Consider the following 16852-nt stretch of genomic DNA (forward strand, 5'->3'; position numbering starts at 1 on the left):
ATGTCATGTGACATCAAAATGCTGTGTCTTACATGTCATGTGACATTGAGATGGCTGTGTCTTACATGTCATGTGACATTGAGGTGGCTGTGTCTTACATGTCATGTGACATCAAGATGGATGTGTCTTACATGTCACGTGACATCAAAATGCTGTGTCTTACATATCATGTGACATTGAGATGGCTGTGTATTACATGTCATGTGACATTGAGGTGGCTGTGTCTTACATGTCATGTGACATCAAGATGGCTGTGTCTTGCATGTCATGTGACATTGAGATTGCTGTGTCTTACATGTCATGTGACATTGAGGTGGCTGTGTCTTACATGTCATGTGACATTGAGATGGCTGTGTCTTACATGTCTTGTGGCATTGAGATGGCTGTGTCTTACATGTCATATGACATCAAGATTGAGGCAATCATACCAGACTATTATGTTTTGATACAGCTAGAGAAGAAGGCTACAAACCTGTCGAGTGAGGCTGAAAGGAGGCGTTGGTAGTTACTACAGAAGGCTAGGGACATAACCTGTTTGTGATGGTTACACAGTGTGGTCAGCAACCGGCCACCGGACAGAGCATCCCAAACCTTGACCACATTCCCACCTGTAATGATAAAATTTACCCTTGATCATCAACTATCAGTAAAATAAAACATATATATACTCACAATAAGTAAAATAAATGTCAATGTAACAAATGGCGATAAGTAAAGTCAATGTTTATAAAATCAAAATTAATCTAATAGATTTTCATTGTATAAATAGGATACGGCAATGACTATAAGGAGGTTTTAATGGTACATAAGCAAGCTTTCAATACTTTTAATAACATATATGGTTTTAAACCTTCAATGGTAAATAAGATTAAAAAGCTGTTTTGTATCTCATCATATACCAGTTTTAATAATAGAATTATTAATCTATTTTTTTAAATGCATTCCATGGTAAAAATACACTGATTTTGTTAATTGTCGACAGCTTCATAAACCTTGATGTATGTTCAATCCACATTTTTTTTTTAAAACATGAAAATCTATATGTACAATGTATATACTAATTCCGCTACTTCATTTGAACAACAAAAACCTGTACATCTGTTTTTTTAGACTTAATTAAAACAATGAAAACCTGTTAATATTCAGAGCTGGTTAGGATACAATCCAAATCTACATGACAACAGATAAGTAGAGGTTCCCCCCCTTACCCCTGGGCTGCCTACAGTTGTGTGTGTACTGGATCAGGTAGTGAGATATAGGTGCTGTGTAAGCTCAGGCGCCTTTTCATGTCTCACACGTGGAGTCTAAGGCTAGGACTGTATTTGAAGAGGAATCATTTGATGTCTATTACCAGACTGTTTGGCGATCAGTGTTTGGTTACGATTTCCTACATCAACAGTATGTCCCAATATTTTCCATTACGTGTTGTCATTTTTATCACATGATTTTACAAAAACCCTCCACATCAGTCTCAATTCAAAGGAATTAAATGATTGCTAAGAGAATTAACATGTCATCCTGGCTTCCTGGCTGAATTTTTTATTTACTCAAACGCCAACAACTATCACCAACCCTCTTTGTCAATTAACTTTTTCCTCCATTAAAATAAGGTAAATGTGCAATATGCAAAATGTTAATTTTAGTAAATCAGTTCCATGTGAGTTATGCGTTACCCAACTCCACTACAGGGCGGACTAAATTCAGGACACCTCCCTAGTGGAGCGGTAGGAATGTGTAATATCCTGTTATATTACAGAATGTGTGAAGAAACGATGACTGCTGCACAATTAATCATGTATGGATGTAAGTCTACATTTCTCAAGTTATTGTCTATCCTTTCATTGGTTGGTCTGCATTCCTTGTGTGGAGATGTTTTGTTATCTGCCCTTTCATTGGTTGGTCTGTGTTTCTTGTGTGGAGATGTTTTGTTATCTGCCCTTTCATTGGTTGGTCTGCATTTCTTGTGTGGAGATGTTTTGTTATCTGCTCTTTCATTGGTTGGTCTGCATTCCTTGTATGGAGATGTTTTGTTATGTGCCTTCCATGGTCAGTCGACATTCAGTGAGTTGTAAACATTAAACTTCATTAAAGTGCCCCTGATACAGTAAACCTCCTTACAGTGCCAAGCCCCTTGTTACATAGTAAAACCACATAATAATTGCTCTGTTACACAATCAGAAAACTTATTATAAAGCCCCTAATACACAGTAAACTTCCTTATAATCCCCTTTACACAGAAAGCCTTCTTATTCTGCCCTTGATACACAATAAACTTCCTTACAGTGCCTCTGATACACAGAAAACTGTACTGTGCCCTTTTTCCATTTCAAACCTCACTCAATAACAGTATGGCACCATAACAACATCTAACTAGATACCAATAATGACTTTCTGACTACAATTTGATTACATATTATGACACCCTTCAATTGTTCTGTTTTTATTTATGACTACAAGGGTAATTCATTTCTAAACAAAAGGCTCACACCAAAGAGCGGGGTCTGTACTTTTACTTACTTCACCTGGGCATTCTGTTCTTGTGTGTATACATTTAGTACATGTACGTTATATCTGTTAACTTTGAGTCTTAAATCTTTAATATGAGCAAATATATGAATGCCTTAATTGTACCATCAATTAATAAATTTTGAAATATTTGTGTATGTATGTATTATCAAAACTATTTGAAAAGTGATGTATCACTCCGTAAAGAATTATATGGTCATGAAATAAGTCTGGAATACGTGTTTTGTCACACCCAAGAAACAACTGTATCAATTACACGTACCACTAACTGATACTTCAGTCTCACTGTTCAACACACTCACACAATTCTAGTGACTAATCATGTGACATTACCTCAGAGTTCATGACCCCAGTAATTTACATACACAGACAGGTGCTTTATCGCCCTTACCCATCAACCCCAGTTTAACATGATAAAACAGTTTTACAAAATCATTCAAATACCCTAAATTACCACTATGCAAAGTAAACGTGGATTAGATTTCAAATTACTCAAGTTAATTTTTTCACCCTTTTTTTCTGAAAAACAGATTTCTAAAGACTCCACAGAACTATTTGCAATTTGTGTCTGTACTCTGCATTGTCAAATATCAGCCATGAATCTTTAAAGATATTAAGTCTTTTTATTAAATTAAATAGAGTTGAACTGGGGATGAATCATAGCATATTGTCACATGTTTTAAAAGTACATTCTGTAAAATTTCCATAAATAACATGTTACAGATGAATACTTGTTACTTGTGTAATTATAGGCCACATTTAAATATGTCCTATTATCCTACAAAACTACTTTTTCATATTCTGTTTTTTTTTGGACAATCTGTTTTTAAAAATATTTTTCCCTCAGATATTCTATTCAATCATTTCTGTATGATGTCAGTGTTAAGTCAATCTGAAAACATCCGAGTTCATCTTGAAAGAAAAGTCAATATACATAGTTTGACATTTTATCTCATATCTATAACAGTTTATAATAATGTATATACCTGGTCCAGTATTAGTCATCCATACACCTGGTCATAGAAACACCTGGTCCTATGTTACAGGTAACTGTTTATATACCTGGTCCTATGTTACAGGTAACTGTTTATATACCTGGTCCAATGTTACAGGTAACTGTTTATATACCTGGTCCAATGTTACAGGTAACTGTTTATATACCTGGTCCAATGTTACAGGTAACTGTTTATATACCTGGTCCAATGTTACAGGTAACTGTTTATATACCTGGTCCAATGTTACAGGTAACTGTTTATATACCTGGTCCAATGTTACAGGTAACTGTTTATATACCTGGTCCAATGTTACAGGTAACTGTTTATATACCTGGTCCAATGTTACAGGTAACTGTTTATATACCTGGTCCAATGTTACAGGTAACTGTTTATATACCTGGTCCAATGTTACAGGTAACTGTTTATATACCTGGTCCAATGTTACAGGTAACTGTTTATATACCTGGTCCAATGTTACAGGTGATCATTTATATACCTGGTCCTATGTTACAGGTAATCATTTATATACCTGGTCCTATGTTACAGGTGATCATTTATATACCTGGTCCAATGTTACAGATAATAATTTATATACCTGGTCCAATTTTACAGGTAATCATTTATATACCTGGTCCAATGTTACAGGTAATCATTTATATACCTGGTCCAATGTTACAGGTTATCATTTATATACCTTGTCCAATGTTACATGTTATCATTTATACACCTGGTCCTATGTTACAGGTAATCATTTATATACCTGGTCCAATGTTACAGGTTATCATTTATATACCTGGTCCAATGTTACATGTTATCATTTATATACCTGGTCCTATGTTACAGGTAATCATTTATATACCTGGTCTTATGTTACAGGGTATCATTTATATACCTGGTCCTATGTTACAGGTAATCATTTGTATACCTGGTCCTATGTTACAGGTTATCATTTATATACATGGTCTTTAGTTACAGGTAATCATTTATATACCTGGTCCTATGTTACAGGTGATCATGTATATACCTGGTCCAATGTTACAGGTAACTGTTTATATACCTGGTCCTATGTTACAGGTAATCATTTATATACCTGGTCCTATGTTACAGGTAATCATTTATATACCTGGTCCTTTTTAACAGGTAATCATTTATAAACTTGGTTCTATTTTTAATCCTGAGAAACCTTAATCAATTTTTTCTCACATTGGTTAAAGTACAATTATGATATCACATAGTTCTTAGCCCATCCTTTTTCTATACATCCAGGTGAGCTTAAAAACCTGACAATTTGTTAAATTTTCTCTCTTGTTCAAGGGAAAAAGGTTAAAATATATAACTTGGGAAAAATCATTTTCAGCTCCTTATTTCAACAATTTTACAGAACCTTTTACCAACACTTTTACTGCACTTTGTTTCAAAACTTTAACAGTGCCTTATTTCAATAATTTAACAATGACCTTGACCTTGGAACCTTGAAATACACACTCATTTGATGTATTTTTATTCTTGACCTTTATATGAAGTTTGATCAAAATCTATTAAGAAAAGAAATGAAGTTGCCAGAGCGATGAAACTGAATTGTGACAGGACTGGACAGGACATGGGTATAACACTATATACCTGTCCATACCATAAAACGTTGGGGCTTATAAATGTCAGAATTACAAATGTTCTCATGAAGATAGCGATGGTTCAACTGCTGGGAGTATGACTATGTTAACCTGTAGGAGTTCTTTATACTACATTCACCCCTGAAGACACATTTGAACCCTTCCAATTCAAAGGTTGGAATAGTTCATTATGAAACTTCAGGGGTCAATGAGTTAAACTTCTCAATGTTGAACTGTCATGTGACATCTCCCATCCAATCAGAGTAGAGCGTTTTGAACTCTGTATAACTACTAGAGGTGAAGCTGGGGTGATTACCACAGAAGACATCTGCAGATATTTGTAAATAACATTTCATCACTTGCAATGTCATTAAACAGAGTATCTATCGAATATAAGCCACTTAGATTGCTTGTACAGTCGTTGGTTTGCCATTGTTTCTTTCTATAATTACAGAATAGGCTACTAATGTCTTTTTCAGCCACAGCAATGCAGGATGCAAAACAAAACAACATTTTGGCACAAAGTTTCCACAAATCAGCATGGATTTTGGAACATGAAAGTTGATAATACACATGTCTTGATGTAAAACCCACATCTTGCACAGGTCTCCCCCCTACCCCCACCTCAATCGGGGCCACATGAGCCTCACCTAACAATGTATGGTAGATACCCACCAGCTTAGGTCAACTGTTTCCTATAGGAATTACAGTCTTAGATCAACGGTTTCCTATAGGAATTTCAGTCTTGGATCAGCAGTTTCCTTTAGGAATTACAGCCTTAGATCAATGGTTTCCTATAAAATTTACAGCCTTAGATTAACGGTTTCCTATAGGAATTACAGTCTTGTATCAACAGTTTCCTATTTTAGATCAACGTTTTTCTATAGATCAACAGTTTGTTTTCTATAGATCAACTGTTTCCTACAGGGATTAGTCTTAGATCAACTGCTTCCTATAGGAATTACAGCCTAAGTTTCTGTAAGTAATACTGAACTGCTATCAAGTACCCTTATAACTGTCATAAAGGGTATCACTTCACATTCATGAACAACACCAGAATAAGCTGTGATGATGGTCATCTCAAAGAGGAAAACAGAATAACAATGTCATGATGATGGTCATCTCAAAGAGGAAAACAGAATAACAATGTCATGATGATGGTCATACTTAAAGCTTGAAATTGGCAACATTAAATTTGATGATTGTTTTCTCAGAATCAATGCTATTCATTTTAATCACTTTCTAATAAAAGATCTAGAGGGGCTGTATTGCTCACCTGGATATTTAAGCAATCATGGTAAGATATTCTCATTACTAGAAAATGTCTGTAAGACATAAATGCCCCCTGCTCATGGATGGGACGGGACAGGACGGACATTGGCAACACTATATGCCCCCCATTTTATGCCGGGGGCATAAAAAGTAAGGTAGTATTGCAAATATTTCCCAACTTTGGGTGGTGTCCCTCACTGGACCCAAGTATATATATGTTTATCGGGAAATCTGGTTTAGATCAGTATGTGTGTGCACATGGTAAAGGGGTTGGGATCTCAATTATATCAATGTTATGACCAAAAACCATATCCCCAGGGGCAGGAACAGATCCCAGAGCTAATAATAGTAGCACACTTTGCTGATTTGTTTATGCTTATCAAGCATATATGGCTAAATGATAGGAATATCAAACATTTAAAGTTATGACCCAACAGCATCTTGACCCTGGGCCTTAGGGAACTAAAGGAAAAGATTATCGAAACCTATAATAGCCAATTCCAGCAGTCAAAGCTGGCCTTTGACCTCAACACAATATTTGCACAAGCAGTTCTATCAATATTGATGCTTAAAAAAATATTCACACTGCTAGTTTACATATGATATCCATGTATCATTGCTCTTGATCCTTTTTTAGAAAATTTTGCTTCATTTTTGACATATTTCAGCTCTGTGACCTTGAAAGTAGGTCAAGGTAATTTATATGAGGATATTTTTATCACTCTATCCAAGGTTCCTACCGGCCAAATATCACGATCCTTTGCCTAATAATTGGAACTGACGAAAACATTTCAAATGTTTTACCCATTACAACCAATATTAAACTTTGACCCTGGCCAGTGCTCTGACCTAAAACACAATATACTTTTGAAAATATTAAAAATGCTTGAATACAAATCATATTCATTGCTCCAGACCTTCTCCTTGTTTAGAATAATACAAATGCTGCTTAAAATTGTTACCATATTTGACCCTGTGACCTTGAAAGTAGGTCAAGGTCTTTTAAATGAAGAAATTTTTTAGCAATCCAACTCAGGTATATACTGGCCAAATATCAGATAAGAGGTTCTACCTATAATTATTGTGTCAGCAATTACAATGTACATATTGGTGCTATAGTCTTCCTGAACATTTGGCCACCTTTAAGGACCCCTATCCCACTGCACTGCCGATTACCTATATACAGTAACCTCCCCTTAACCTCCGTTTGGATGTAACTGTAGACCATTGGGCAAGGACACTTCCATTGACCTCGAATCCTGGTCTAGCCCCACTGGAACTTCACACTCAAAACACTATTATTGATTATATTTTGTTTTCTTTCATCTTTATTATTCTCGTAAAATTCCGTAAGGTATGGCTTTCTTTTCAGAAATGATCTATCAAAGCTATAGTCATGGCAGAAAAAAATATTTCCAATATTTAGTTACATTTTTTTTCGGCAGGGGTATAGGGATCCTTAAGCAGACAAACACACCTGTGTGTATATATATTGAGATATGAAACAGTTACGGGAACTAGAAGAGTTTTACCGCCATTACCAAATTGTCAGTTGGTTTTACACTTATACTTCGGGTTCTATTGTCTCCAAAAAATCAAAAATTAATTATTCACATGACTAAATATGGTAATGAAAATTAACCAGAAGATCACATATGGTTCTGAGAAATTAATTGTCCAGATGATCAAATATGGAACTGTGAAATCAATTAATGATCAAAAATGGAACTGAGAAATACAATTTTTTGATGAACAAATATGGAAATGTGAAGTTCATTATTTTAAATGATCAAATTAAGGGACTGAGCAGAAATATTATTGAGAACATAGTACATGTAAATAAGTACAGCGTGTTAAACTCAATTAAGTTTAAATATCTGAAGTAGTTAGTGAAGGAAATTTGTATATAAACAAACATGAACTTCAATGTTCACTGATGAAACATTCGTCATAAAATTACTTAATAACATACCAGAGATAAATTAACGATGTGGTTCAAGTCAGTATCCTTATACTACTTAAGTTCAACTAGTTACGTATCTATTGTATATATATTCATTATATTTCACCCTGGTTCAACTACCCAGGTTCCAGTACTTATCTATGTTGTACCCAGACCCACAGATGTTTGTGAACTATAATAGCCACTAATGTCAGGACTGGTTTACTTCTATCAGTATTACAGCATTTCTACAGCCTCGGTACATCTGTCAGACAATAGAGGGACATATCGTCTACATGTGCACTCTTGCCGAGCCTCATAGAAAATCTGCTAATTCACCGTGTCAGAACTAATATGAAATGTACAAAAATTGTAATAGAGGATTTTTTTCCCTTGTTTTTGAGGTAAAAAAAGTGTATCGGCATGATCGGGTTGTCTGCAGTGCTGCGGTGTGTATAAATCGCGACTGACACTTGGTGTCCTGCGGAGATGGGGATGTCGGCATTATTGCTCGACATAAGAATATATCGTCATGATTGTAAAAGATATAGGCTTATGATGCCTCATTTACAAACCCGCTGATTGACAAAAGCCCCACCATTAATTACATGCATGTGAACCAGAACTGCTCGGCGAGGAAGTAACACCAGTGGGAGCATCGGTCCTCTCTGGAAAAGTGATCACCGGGGCCCCTTCCCAACCATTAGGCTTTGATCAAATGTAATTCAAAGTTATGGCCAGCTAACTGAGGGACACCCAAATAGTTAGAGATATCATAAAGGGGCCACAGATAGTTGAGCAGCGGCATCATCAGATAGGGTGTTTAGCAGCCACGCACATCTGACGATAAGTGCTATACCTTTCATTATATGAACTGGATAATGATCACTATTTTTCGTCTGTGAAATGATGGTTGAAATTCATTTGAGTTTGGAACCTTCTCATCTATTGGAGCTGTTTCATACAGCGTGGGATTACTTCATTGCTGTTGCTTGTATTATTTATATACATAAACCAATAATGGGCGGCTCTCACAAACATTTACCTGTATCATACACAGTAAACCAATATTGGCCGGCCCTCAAAAACCCTTATCTATATCATAGTCTAAACAAACAATCACCTCAAAATTACCTACAAATTACTTACTTACCGTGAAATCATTTATTTTCGCTACGCTTAAATTTTGTGGGGATTTTTTTTTCTTCAAAAAAATGTTATGGAAGAAAAATTGTTCCAAAGTACATGTATTCAGTTTAACCTGAACCAATTACTTACAGAGTTATTTAACCTTTGTACTGGTACTTACAGAGTGATTTAACCTTCGTACCGATAACCAAATTTTCCGAGAACATAAAAAATGGATCAAAAGTATTCGCAAAATCATTATTGAAAATAATTCTTTCTGATTATCTTCAATTCTATTCTTCAAGAAAAACTTACAAGCAATTGACTTCCTATTTATGGTAAAACATTTGAGGTATACTATTTAGAAACATTAAATTTAACCATTTTCTTAAATCAAAGAAGAACCCATTTGTGTTTTCTTTTAATTTTGTTCCTGATAAAAAATAACAGCAGAATAATTTTTGTTCATTGAACATCTATAGCTAATGAAAAGAACTCTTCCTTAATTCCCAAATAATCTGAATGTTTTTCTGTAATACAACATATCCCTTGATAATTTGATAAGTGACTTCAGACACATGCCCTGGACATAGTGCTTGTGACCTTTAGTGACCTCTACGCGTGGCCAACACGATCCTTTGATTGGTCCTTAACACTTTGATGATGGAATGATGAACGATCCCCAGCCAGGACCCTGGCCTCACCCATTTATACGGAGCTCCCTATTATGCCTGACTTTACTGAGTCTCTGTACTAATGCCTTGATACCCGATGTTTGTTTGGTTTCATTACGAGCAGGAGTCAGAAGATAACAGATATACATACCAAACCATGTATACAAAAAAAAAATCTCTTGGAACACTACAAAATTAACAAGCTTTCTGTAGGGCTATACTTTTTATTGTTAATTGCCTCATTTGTTATTTTCAAACAAATTTTTGGCCTCTAGTGCAGATCTGTTTCCACTTGAGTCTAGAAGAATTCGAGCAAGTCCAATGGGATGTGACCCTATCCTGGTCCTCCATTGCTCCTCCTCGGCCTGGGATAGGAGTGACTTCTGTTGGTACCTACAGCGCTAATCACGGTGTAGTGTACATCCTATACACATAACTACCTGACAGAGATAAATTGTATTGTTTTTATCACATATTGCTTCCTCATAGTCCCGCTCCTTATTGAAGCTACTTATTGAAAAACGTCAGACAAACATACACATGATCCTAATGTATGTCCTTAATCTACTGCTGTTTCTGCACTTGAGGATTTGGAAGGAAAAAACCACGGACATACAATTTATCAATCATGACTCATTTTTGTTTGTTTTTTTATTATTCAAAAACATGTTACCATCAAATTTGCTACCAAACCTATACGTTACCTCTATCTTTATGCCAATATCTATACTGTTGATGCAAACCTGTATACCTCTATATATACATCAGACAGGAGGCCAACAGCGCTAAATAGTCACCCAAGTGAAATTAGGAATGATACACAGTGTTAAATAGATTAAACTTCAGTTGGATAAAACCAAGTGAGGCAATTAAGTGTCCCCCAATGTGGGGCATTACAAGTAAGCAAAGAATGATTTAATAAAAGGTTTTTGGTCTAAATCCAAAGGTATTTTAACTCTCCGAGGAGAAGTCACTTGTAGGCTGTTACTTTCTTGAGTATAAATTTCATGGATATTTTTATGCAATGTTGGTAAAATGCACCAGAATGTTTCTTCAGAAAAAATGTTCTTTTAAAATTTTCCCTTTATTGAATCCTTACCTCCTACAGACCTTGTGCTCGGCAAGAGAACGGTTCAAGGTCCATTAACCCTTTCACCTATGTAGACCATAATGGACTCATCCAGTTCAAAGCATGGAAGAGTTTACTAAAGTTACATAGGGGTGAAAGGGTTAAAGATTTTACAAAGGTGAAAATAAGTCCCTTTAAGCTGAGGGTTTAATCATTCTTTGATAAAAAAATTGCTCATCATTATCATCTACAGAAATTTTATGAAATGTTGGATCAAGATCCGCCAGAAGGTTTCAGAGGAGTAGCTTTTCGGTGGCGGAGCACTTTGTAACCTCTTAGCCTATAGGGGTCAGCCCCTTCTTGAGCATACAAGTATACCAACTTCAATGGTCAAATATATTGTTCTTACTTTTTATTTAGTTGAAAATAAATTAAATACAACTAAGAATCAAAGGAGTCTCTAAAGATACTCTTAGAATTATCTTTCCAGTAATTTCTGGGAAAAGTGATAACAAACTTTAACTGTCAAATTTCAAGTTTATTGCCTGGCAGCCATTTTGTACTTGTGATCAGTTCCAAAATTGAACCAGCACAACTATAAGGATCAAGGGGAACTAACTTGTGAAGATTGAGAAAGACCCCTCAAGGATGTTCTGAGAAAAAGCAATAACAATCTTTAACTGTTAAAATCCTAGATGGCTGGCTTGCAGCCACCTTGTTCTTCCCATCAGTCTCAAAATTAAACATGCACAACACAAAACCAAGGAATCTACACATGAAATTTGAGAAAGACCATAGCAAAAATTGTTTAAGGATGTATGAACCATTCACTACGGACAAAATGCACTTTGAATAGCCTACTATCTGATAATGACAGGTTAAATCTTTTATCAAAAATTAGTAAAATATGAAGAACTTTACATACAAATCAACTGAAAATAGTATGTAGTCATGTGGTGCAAAAAGAATAAATACCGTTTAATTGTATGAATAAAACATTTCTGCTGAAATCTCATCTTCCATTTGTCTTAAAATTCCTAGACATATACTTGAGCAACATAAAAACAAACTTATGAGAAGCTTCCCAGGACGGCACCAGAGGTCCAAAGGTGCAAAGAAATGTTACCTAAAACATGATCATGAATTTTTTTTTGTCTGGCATGTTTCTCACCATCTTGGATTGTTCTCTTAAGAATGAGGTAAATCTCAATTCACTGGAACACTTGAAAACCCCAATCTTTGATCAATGGCAGTTGTTACACTAACCGATCCAACATAAGTTACGCGTCTCTATCCAGTCAGGTTGGGCACCTCCTCAAATAGGTAAAGTAATGATTTTGTGAATCTCAATTCCTTAAAGGCCCCAGTCACGTTTTTTGAAAAATTATTTTGGAAAAATTTCAAATTCATGAACATAAGAGATATTGATGTGTTTAAGAGTTTCTAGGGTTAAAACGTATATCGGCAAACTATTCCCTATAGCTAGCACCAATGAGAAGACGTGTGTTGCCTTAGTAACTATACTTTTATTGAAACACTTATGCACCATACATTACAAAAGTGACAGAAACTTCGGCCGAAAAATTCAATTAGCAACGTAGGATATGAATACTTCCATCAGTAAAATCCTCAAATTTAAAGACATATGCAAAATCCATTTACAATGGTGGTGTGATAATGACCCCCCTTTCTCTCAGGCATTTAGTCATTACACGTGATAGGTGTCAGACAGGCTGTATGGAATTTATTATTGCAAACATTCTCCCCTCTTTTCCACCAATATGTCACCATATTAATAAAATTAGGAGCCCATAATCGCCTGATAAATAAGTTTAACACATGTTTGTGTCTGGGCAGATGGTATTCACCTCCGTTTTAACCAAATCACACACCTCGTTTGAAAACCATTGGTCTGGGAACTCTTCAATGTAGAGGCTGGAAACTTTTAATGTACAATGGAATTCTGGCCAATAAATTTCTGACAAGATTTTCCAAATGAATTTATCCCTATACGTCAGTGGGATACAGTTGTCCCAGCCCATCATTAGTAAGGCAAAGTTTTCTCCCCAATATCAACTTCCTGTTGCATGAAATTTAAAACCATTTTCAAGTGAATATTACTTTACCAGAAAGAAAATGAAAATGTGCGATATAGGTTGATTCTGATTTATACACAGTTTGTAGTTAGATTGGGGGCAGTATCTACTTAAGGTTCAAGTTCTATCAAGATGATTCTGACATCACTTCCTGTTCTCTAGAACTTTACCTTAGCTTTTTGTATATTGTATATGTTTACAAAGTTTCATCAAGACTGAACAAAATTTCAGGGAGTTATCGTGCAGAAACCAGAGTGTGGATCGACAGACGCTCCCCATACTAAATGTCACATAAAAACTTTGACAGGAGCATAAAATGGAGCAATAAATATATCAGTTCAACTCATATTTTCATCCTCTTTCTATCAAAACAAATTTGTCTATTGCTGATTTTGCCTACTCACTGATATATACTGATACTTATACTAACCATATATGTAATAAATTCAGGCAGAACAGAAAATACTGTGAAAGTGGAATTTTTCACGAATTGGAGTACTTCGTGTTTATCGCATTGCGTAAATAAGCCTGAAAATATACACACACGAATATTGATTTATAGATTAAATCAATCATAAATATGTAGGATATACGGTAAACTTTCTGAACAAATGCCAATGCGAAAAATGTCCACACCATGATATGTTTGAATAAAAAACATAATGTGAATTTTTCCACATGCAAATATTTCTATTTTTACAGTATTATTCTTTTCTGTTTTATAGCTTTAGAGTATAACAATTAAATTGCTTTACAGTATAAGCATTATATACATGTAGTTTTACAGTAAAAACTATTATATAGTTTTACAGTATATTCATTATATAGTTTTACAGCATTCTCATACTTGCCAACCCTACTTATTTTCGAGGGAGACTGCTGATTTTTTACCCTAAAATTTAGCATTATTAACCAGTAAATTTTCTAAATTGATTTTTATTTTCTAAGACCTGATGATTTCATCTGAGAGAAGCTTAAAAGATGCAATTTAAAAGTGTTATTTTTTCCCTGTGGGTATATTTATGTTCTAAATTCTGAGCACGGGTAATCTCCCTCATAGATATTTCAAAAATTTGGCAAGTATGTATTCTATTATATAGTTTTTATATAGTTTTACAGTATAACAATTATATAGCTTTACAGTATAACAGTTATATAGCTTTACAGTATAACAGTTATATAGCTTTACAGTATAACATTTATATAGCTTTACAGTATAACAGTTATATAGCTTTACAGTATAACAGTTATATAGCTTTACAGTATAACAGTTATATAGCTTTACAGTATAACAGTTATATAGCTTTACAGTATAACAGTTATATAGCTTTACAGTATAACAGTTATATAGCTTTACAGTATAACAGTTATATAGCTTTACAGTATAACAGTTATATAGCTTTACAGTATAACAGTTATATAGCTTTACAGTATAACAGTTATATAGCTTTACAGTATAACAGTTATATAGCTTTACAGTATAACAGTTATATAGCTTTACAGTATAACAGTTATATAGCTTTACAGTATAACAGTTATATAGCTTTACAGTATAACAGTTATATAGCTTTACAGTATAACAGTTATATAGCTTTACAGTATAACAGTTATATAGCTTTACAGTATAACAGTTATATAGCTTTACAGTGATATAGCTTTGACTATAATAGTGCTTGTCCCAGTTGTACCTCCAAAAACTTTGAAGCAATATACCCCCTTTTTTTTTACAACATCAAAGTACCTAAATGACTCATAAACAGGCTAACTATTGCAGTGGTCAAGGTCATCTAACTAAAAACACTGACACACTACCAATCTTAAATCTAAATAAAAAAATCTTAGACACTTGTCCATTTCCCTTCTAAGAAATCCAATGGCAAGACCTAAAGTCCCTTAATGGTGGTCGTAAGTGTGATTGGTTATCTGTGGGTTGATGAAAGGCCCGATTACTAATGTCAGGCCGGCTACTTACCAGACCGTCAATATGTCTCGGTCAGTCACAGCCCTTACTGCAGATATCCCTTGTCCACTACATGTAATATCCATTTGTTTGAGAAGTCTATGTGTTACTCAAATCATTTCCTCAATTGACAGCTAGGCAGACATTATTCCCTTTTTATTATGACAGATGTCAAATGTTATATGAGCAGTTATCTCCCTTTTTATCTGCGGTGGCTAAATGCCAATAGGCCATGCTAAAGATCTGGTCCTAAGCCCTAAGGGTGGATGATTGGAACTGCAGATTGTCCCCTTCCTAACCTATCACCCCGCACTGGCCATCAATATATCGACACAGGAATCCATACCAGAATCTTGTTCTAGCCAGACGGCTCAAAATGTGTCTACAATGAAAACCACTAATTAGGTATGTTCATGTTCCAACTGACAATTTTGTAAAAACGTAAAGAACAATTAAAACAAATTGGATGAGTGGGATAGGAAGCATACTTGCCAACTTTGGAGGGAGACTCCCGATTTTGGACCTTCAAATTGCACATTTTTAACCAGTAAATTTGCTAAATTATTCCTATTTTCTAAAACCTGATGATTTCACCTGAAAGAACAACCAAAAAGATGTTTTTTAAAAGTGCTGTTTTTTCCCTTGTGTGTACATACACACATCATATTTATGCTTTTAATTCTATAAGCCACTTGTAATCTCTCATGGACATTTCAAAAAGTTGGCAAGTATGAGAAGAGTGAAGATCCAATGTCCCAGATCTTGATTAAAAGTGATTATGAAATTGCAGGACATAACAATAAACACAGGCCTTCCAAAAGATACATTGTGTATATACATGTATTTGATTGCAAATTCAAAACAGTACATGGCTCATCAACTCCATTGAGGCATAATCATTTGTTGAACTGATAAATTATTCCTTTAGAGAGTTAAATCTTGTTTTCTTTTGATTAGCTCATACTGTTTTAGATGGCTTGATACCATCACATAATTGGGCACAATTATCAAACAAAGCCCTTAAGAAACTATTAATGTTGTTCAAATTCATAACTTTGATGTTATTAATAAATTGATATCACATAGTAAATCTGTAAAATTGTTCCTCTATTTTTCATACCATATGAACATAACTTCTATCAAAGACGTCAGGTTTTATTTGAAATATTTCAGTTTCAATTATTCACAGCTATATAGAGACAAGGTCTCTGTCGACAAGTTCAAAACAACAAAACAGACCAAATCAGCTTTAATTGTTAGTAAAATGTACTCGTGAAACAATCAGGCTTATATTAAACATAATATTTGATATATAAAATCAAGAGTGTGTAAACTTTAAGACATGGGTGGAGACAAAATAGTAATTTGATTTTATCTTTCTTTGTCGTAAGAAAGAGGTTTGCCTGCTATTGATGAACAATGAAATATTTTTAGTCCGTGTTGGTACATCCTTTCTGACAGGCTCTACGTACCCAGCCAGTTCCCACCCACCCCACCTGTGTACCACCGGCCGAGTCAGTGACGCGTGTCCGACAGGTACTCAGTATGATCTACTGGAGTATATCTATTCAATACCTCCA

At 34.8% G+C, this 16852-nt stretch overlaps 1 protein-coding gene across 1 annotated transcript in view; it reads right to left on the reverse strand.

The window, feature by feature from the left end:
• LOC110445596 (U3 small nucleolar RNA-associated protein 15 homolog) overlaps window positions 1-16852 on the reverse strand; it is a 98572-nt gene that overhangs the window by 18477 nt on the left and 63243 nt on the right. The window contains exon 7 of the mRNA XM_021490276.1: window positions 473-608. Coding sequence (XP_021345951.1) covers window positions 473-608 — 136 coding nt within the window. The remainder of the gene's footprint in view (window positions 1-472; window positions 609-16852) is intronic.

This window comes from Mizuhopecten yessoensis, unplaced genomic scaffold, assembly GCF_002113885.1.
Source record: "Mizuhopecten yessoensis strain PY_sf001 unplaced genomic scaffold, ASM211388v2 scaffold2329, whole genome shotgun sequence".
Taxonomy (NCBI): domain Eukaryota; kingdom Metazoa; phylum Mollusca; class Bivalvia; order Pectinida; family Pectinidae; genus Mizuhopecten; species Mizuhopecten yessoensis.